Raw genomic sequence first — 6,619 nt, forward strand, 5'->3', positions numbered from 1 at the left:
AGAGAGAGAGAGAGAGAGAGAGAGAGAGATGGCCGGTGGCGCCTTTGTGGTGAACGATGGCCCCGCCCCGGACTACGGCGGACGGCTGACGCTGTCGGTGCTCATGACCTGCTTCGTGGCCGCCTCCGGTGGCCTCATCTTCGGCTATGACATCGGCATCTCAGGTGAGCCTCGGCCTCGGCCTCGATCGATGTTTCTTGAGCTAGGGGAGCCGGATGCATGGGGTTTGATCGTTGACTTCAGGCGGCGTGTCGCAAATGGAGCCGTTCCTGCGGCGGTTCTTCCCGCACGTCCTGGAGAAGATGGCGGTGGCGAAGCACAACGACTACTGCCTCTACGACAGCCAGGCGCTCACGGCCTTCACGTCGTCGCTGTACGTCGCCGGCCTGCTGGCGTCGCTCGTGGCTAGCCGCGTCACCAAGGCCATAGGGCGGCAGCGCGTCATGCTCGTGGGCGGGGCGCTCTTCTTCGCCGGCGGCGCCATCACCGGCGCGGCTATGAACATCGCCATGCTCATCATTGGGCGCATGCTGCTCGGCTTCGGCGTCGGCTTCACCAACCAGGTCAGTACAGTACAGCACAGTACATGAATTCAACACTGCATTCTTTTAACAAGATAACTCCCTACGGGCAGTCTATCGATCCAGCAAATACAGTAGTATACTATTATGGAAGTGATTAGTTACTCCTAAACTCGATCCAAGGGGAGAGAAATGGCTTGCGCAACGCAAGTACACGAGCGAACATGCACAACACAAGTACTCCCTTCGTTTTTTTAGTTTGCATATAAGATTTAATCAAATTCAAACTTTGTTAACTTTGACTAAGTTTATAGAAAAAAATATCAATATAAAATTAATATTGTTAAATGCATCATGAAATTAATTTTCATACCATATAACTTTAGTATTGTAAATGTTGATAGTCTTTTCTATAAACTTGGACAAACTTTACGAAGTTTGACTTTGACCAAATCCTATATACATACTAAAAAGAAACGAAGGAAGTATATGCAGCGAGTTTTTTTATGAGAACCAATAGTCAGAACCTTGATTGATAGCCCCACTCCAAGAGGTCTTTACCACCGTGCTAGACACACATTCTCATTAGTTACTTCTCAGTCAATAGTCGGCTGCTCGTACTTTTGTACTTCATGATAATCACCAGTCAAGAGTTATTATGGAGTAACTCTTAGGTACAACACCCTCTGTTCATGGAAATGTTATTTTCCTCAGTCCAGAACAGAGGGAATAGTAATACCGAAAGTACTCTTCTAGTCCTGAGTTTAAATGAGGTCGGGTAAACAGTAAAAAAAATTAAAAAAAAATCTGATTTTTTAAGTGACAAACATTAACAAAAGTTTTCAACGCTTGCAAAATTTCAACGTGAAACTACATGTAGAAGCCATGGTAAAGAAAATCATCACTCCAAAATGCTTTTGGAAATGATATTTTTGGAGCATCGATTTTGTTTTTTTAGCCACGGCTTCTACAAATATCATTTCACGATGAAATTTTGCAAGCATTGAAAACTTTTGTCAATGTTTGTCACTGAAAAATTTCAGATTTTTTTAAACTTTTTTTCATTTTTTTCTTCTGATTTACTGTTCATCCAAGCTCAGCTTAGGAACTCCATGTCCGTAGTATACACTGTATATACATGGAAATAGCAAATACGGAAATGTTATTTCCCTCAATGCAAAGGAGTACGTCAGAGTTTTAGCGGTGGAATTTGTGAGCAAGAGAAGTTCAAAAAGGAAAAGACTGTTTGTGAGGAAGGGCCTTCCAAAATTAGATAGAACCATCTTATCCATCCCCTTCCTTTGTGGCAAAAAGCCAAACATAGATAAGTTTTTTTTGAATGATAGATAAGGTTATGTAAGCACCGTCGAGAGTGCCCTGCTGCAGCTGAAAATTAGCTCAGGTTTTTCTTTTTGGCGATGGTTGAGCTCAGTTCTCTATACCAACAATCAACGCCTTATGGCATACGAGTATCATTGTTTTTTATTTTTTGAGAATATAGGAGTGTCATTGTGATTGCAGTTTCGAGTTTCATTCATAATAGCAAAAAAGCCCGTGCGTTGCAACGGGAAAGAAAATAACACATGCTCTTAACCCAATAACCATGACTCAAGACCTTAATAGGCCCACGTCTTTTAGTTTCACATGGGATCACATTTGTATTTCCTCTGTACTCACACACTCGCTAAAAAAAAGCCCGTGCATTGCAACGGGAAAGAAAATAACACATGCTCTTAACCCAATAACCATGACATAAGACATGTCTCTCTCTTTTGCGCGCGCGCACGTGGGCACATTCGCTTCGAATAAGATAAAAAGTATGTTTTTTTCCTGCAAGGTTTTTCATAGTTGTGTATGCATAGTTCTCGATGTTTTTTCTCTCACTCTAATTTTAATAGATGTTTATTTGCAATTTGAATCACCGACGGTACAAAAAAACAGACCATACACTATATATTAAGTTTGCACCAAAAATATATTTTAAAAATATTTAACAGCTAAAAATAACCTTATATTTAGATTCTACATATTTTTCTAATCAAATTTCATATATAACATGTTAAAATCTAAGTTGCGGTTTAAAAGATATGAATAATCTTATTTTACATAAATTGTAGATTGATTAACCAAAACGTCAAGGGGTTTTCTGTTAAAACTAAAAAAACATTTTGGCTGACTTAAATATGGATGGCGGGTTGATTGTCTAAGACATCAGGGGCTTTTCTGAGAAAATGAAAAAACGGTTCGGTTGTAACTTAAATGTGTACTGCGGGTTGATTTACAGAAAACTAAGGGGTTTATTTGTAAAATAGCATGACGGACGACCAGAAACAGTCCGTGCTTTATTAGTACGTAAGACGTAAGATAAGATGTAAGACGTAAGATATTATGCTAATACAGCTTCGCAAGCGTGTGCACAAAAATATGTTTTTCCCATCATGTCACCTGAAAATGGATTTTTACCCAAAGTTTTCCCGCTGTTTCGACAGCAGAAAAAATATCTGAATGAAAATACTTCAGTGATTTAGAAGAAAAAGAATGACATTTTTATGTGAAATTAATCGAGCTCTACCAGTGAAGGGTTTGCTACTGAAATGACAAAAACAGAGTTTAAAACCTTTGCCCAGTGATACTCGGGAGAGCCGTTCGTGTAGAATGGAACGAACCAAAGCTCCTTATCAGTTGTTAATCTGCTACAGCTATCAACTGATTGATCAACGCCTTGTGGCATACGAGTATCATTGTTTTTTATTTTTTGAGAATATAGGAGTGTCATTGTGATTGCAGTTTCGAGTTTCATTCATAATAGCAAAAAAGCCCGTGCGTTGCAACGGAAAAGAAAATAACACATGCTCTTAACCCAATAACCATGACTCAAGACCTTAATAGGCCCACGTCTTTTAGTTTCACATGGCATCATATTTGTATTTCCTCTGTACTCACACACTCGCTAAAAAAAAGCCCGTGCATTGCAACGGGAAAGAAAATAACACATGCTCTTAACCCAATAACCATGACACAAGACATGTCTCTCTCTTTTGCGCGCGCGCACGTGCGCACATTCGCTTCGAATAAGATAAAAAGTATGTTTTTTTCCTGCAAGGTTTTTCATAGTTGTGTATGCATAGTTCTCGATGTTTTTTCTCTCACTCTAATTTTAATAGATGTTTATTTGCAATTCGAATGACCGACGGTACAAAAAAACAGACCATACACTATATATTAAGTTTGCACCAAAAAATATATTTTAGAAATATTTAACAGCTAAAAATAACCTTATATTTAGATTCTACATATTTTTCTAATCAAATTTCATATATAACATGTTAAAATCTAAGTTACGGTTTAAAAGATATGAATAATCTTATTTTACATAAACTGTCGATTGATTAACCAAAACGTCAAGGGGTTTTCTGTTAAAACTAAAAAAACGTTTTGGCTGACTTAAATATGGATGGCGGGTTGATTGTCTAAGACATCAGGGGCTTTTCTAAGAAAATGAAAAAACGGTTCAGTTGTAACTTAAACGTGTACTGCGGGTTGATTTACAGAAAACTAAGGGGTTTATTTGTAAAATGGCATGACGGACGACCAGAAACAGTCCGTGCTTTATTAGTACGTAAGACGTAAGATATTATGCTAATACAGCTTCGCAAGCGTGTGCACAAAAATATGTTTTTCCCATCATGTCACCCGAAAATGGATTTTTACCCAAAGTTTTCCCGCTGTTTCGACAGCAGAAAAAATATCTGAATGAAAATACTTCAGTGCTTTAGAAGAAAAAAAATGACATTTTTATGTGAAATTAATCGAGCTCTATCAGTGAAGGGTTTGCTACTGAAATGACAAAAACAGAGTTTAAAACCTTTGCCCAGTGATACTCGGGAGAGACGTTCGTGTAGAATGGAACGAACCAAAGCTCCTTATCAGTTGTTAATCTGCTACAGCTATCAACTGATTGATTCAGTCTTCCGATGACATAGGAAGCGTCTAAAGCCAGCCATTGTTCACTGGACTAACTGTATCCGGCTGTGGACTTCACAGATATATTTATTCTTAGATAGCTAGTGTTCAGTTCTCAAGTCAATGCTAACATGTCATCTGACATTGCCATGATATCCCCCGGAGCCCGGAGCCACCAACCTCACTTGCTTAAAATTTCAAGTGCAAGTGGAACCATGGCTGAACTACCCAGTAGCAATAGATAGCCTAGTGCACGCTACTATCTGCTTGACCCGGTAGCATGGATAACCAGGTCACAGCTGGTTTCTTTGATGTATGATATTCTGCCGTGAAAATTGCTCATCGTTGCCATGAGTGTTTTAAATTGAAATCAGTTTTTATTTACACCAACCCTAAAGTTGCCGTGTAAGACCCATGAAACAAATACGACTTTATGTGGATATTTTCCTTTGGTGAAGATTTTTTTTAAGAAACGTTGAATTACAACGTAGCACACACGCACACTCAAACTAGAACACAAACACTCACACGTCGCCTATTGAAGATCGGGTCGGAATGGCGCTCGCATACATGCCATTGCTGCACGCCATGCAAGTTTCTTTCCTTCTTCTTTTTTTGATTTTTTCACTTTGTTTTTCTCACTATTTTTTGAAATATTACAAAAGTTATATTTGGATTTTTAATTTTTTTAATGTTTATTCTAAAAACAAATTATGTATTATATATATTTTTAATTATCAACACATATTTAAAGATGTTCATATTATTTATAAAGTGTTCACATATTTATCAACGGTATTCATGTATTTGAGAAATGTTCAACGTGTACTAAACAATATTCTGGTTCTAAAAAAGCGTTCATAGATTTATAAAATATTTTAATTAAAACTATTTATAATGCATTTAAAAATGTCTGGCCTGTATTTTGAAAATATTGAATGTGTTTTGACATATGTTCAACATTATTTGAAAGAAAATATATTTACTTACAAAACATATTTGTAAAAGATATCATGTATTTATTATAAAATCATTATTCAATTTCCTAGAAAGAGCATACGTGGAAAAAAGTAAGAAAATAAATATAAAAATTTAATAAATGAAAACTGAAGATAAAATAAAATGGAGAAAATAAGGTCGGGAAAAAAGGAAAAAATAGAAATAGAAAATAAATGGATAAAAAGGAATTGGGAATATAATACTATGGAAAACAGGAAAAAATTGCCCGCTCATACAAAATCAAAGTGGAAAATTGACCCGGCCCATCACCCCTGAGAGAAAAATAGGACGTCCTATTTGACGCATTTGGCAACAATGCTATTTAAAAAAACACAAAAACGAACGCTCTCACGTGTATCAAACTCGAGACATCTCCTGTTTGAATGTTGCTAGCCAGTTGAGCTACTGATTATTTTCGTGAACAATGAGCAGTACTGAAGTTCAAGAACTACTAGAAACAATAAATCCAAACACTTTATGAAAAGTTTCACAGATTTGTTTGGAAATTTCATTCTTCTATAACAGCATGATTTTTGAAAATCCAAACATTTTTTGAATTTTGAGAAAAAAAATTCGAATACAAGAACAAATTTTAAACCCCCAACAAATTTTAAAAAACGCAAAAAATTTCTAAATACGTGAACAAAATTTGGAAATGGGAACATTTTTTAAAACATATAATATTTTTTTGGAAAAGGCAACATTTTTTTGAAATTTTGAACACAATTTTGAAATAATGAACATTTTTTTAAATTTCTGCTTTTTATAAATTATTAAAAAATTATGAATTCCTGAACATTTTGTAAATTTCTGGACATTTTGTGAATTTTCGAACACTTTTTTTAAAAAGAAGCAAACAGTTTTTGAAATTCAAAACTTCTTTGATATTTCTAAAGTTTCCAAAAAAATTTAAAACAACATTCTATTGAAAAATTAAAAGAATTGTGCTTGATGCAATTTGTTTGGAATTTATGAACATTTTTTTGAAAATGGGAATGAACTTGGATAAAAGAAACAAAAAAGGAAAAAAAACAATAGAACAAAAAAGACAAAAATGGGCCGGCCCAGTCATGGCCGTTCTTGTGCGACGTCCCAACAATTTGTCGCAACTTGCATCTAATAGGGCTTCTGGAGAA

At 36.2% G+C, this 6,619-nt stretch overlaps 1 protein-coding gene across 1 annotated transcript in view; it reads left to right on the forward strand.

Moving 5' to 3' along the window:
• Nucleotides 1–6: 6 nt before the first annotated feature.
• The window catches only part of LOC123185549 (sugar transport protein MST1), a 9,149-nt gene continuing 2,536 nt past the window's right edge, over nt 7–6,619 (forward strand). The window contains exons 1-2 of the mRNA XM_044597412.1: nt 7–164; nt 244–563. Of these exons, the coding sequence (XP_044453347.1) occupies nt 29–164; nt 244–563 (456 nt within the window). The 5' untranslated portion in view covers nt 7–28. The remainder of the gene's footprint in view (nt 165–243; nt 564–6,619) is intronic.

Source organism: Triticum aestivum, chromosome 2A (genome assembly GCF_018294505.1).
Source record: "Triticum aestivum cultivar Chinese Spring chromosome 2A, IWGSC CS RefSeq v2.1, whole genome shotgun sequence".
In the NCBI taxonomy this organism is placed as follows: Eukaryota; Viridiplantae; Streptophyta; class Magnoliopsida; order Poales; family Poaceae; genus Triticum; species Triticum aestivum.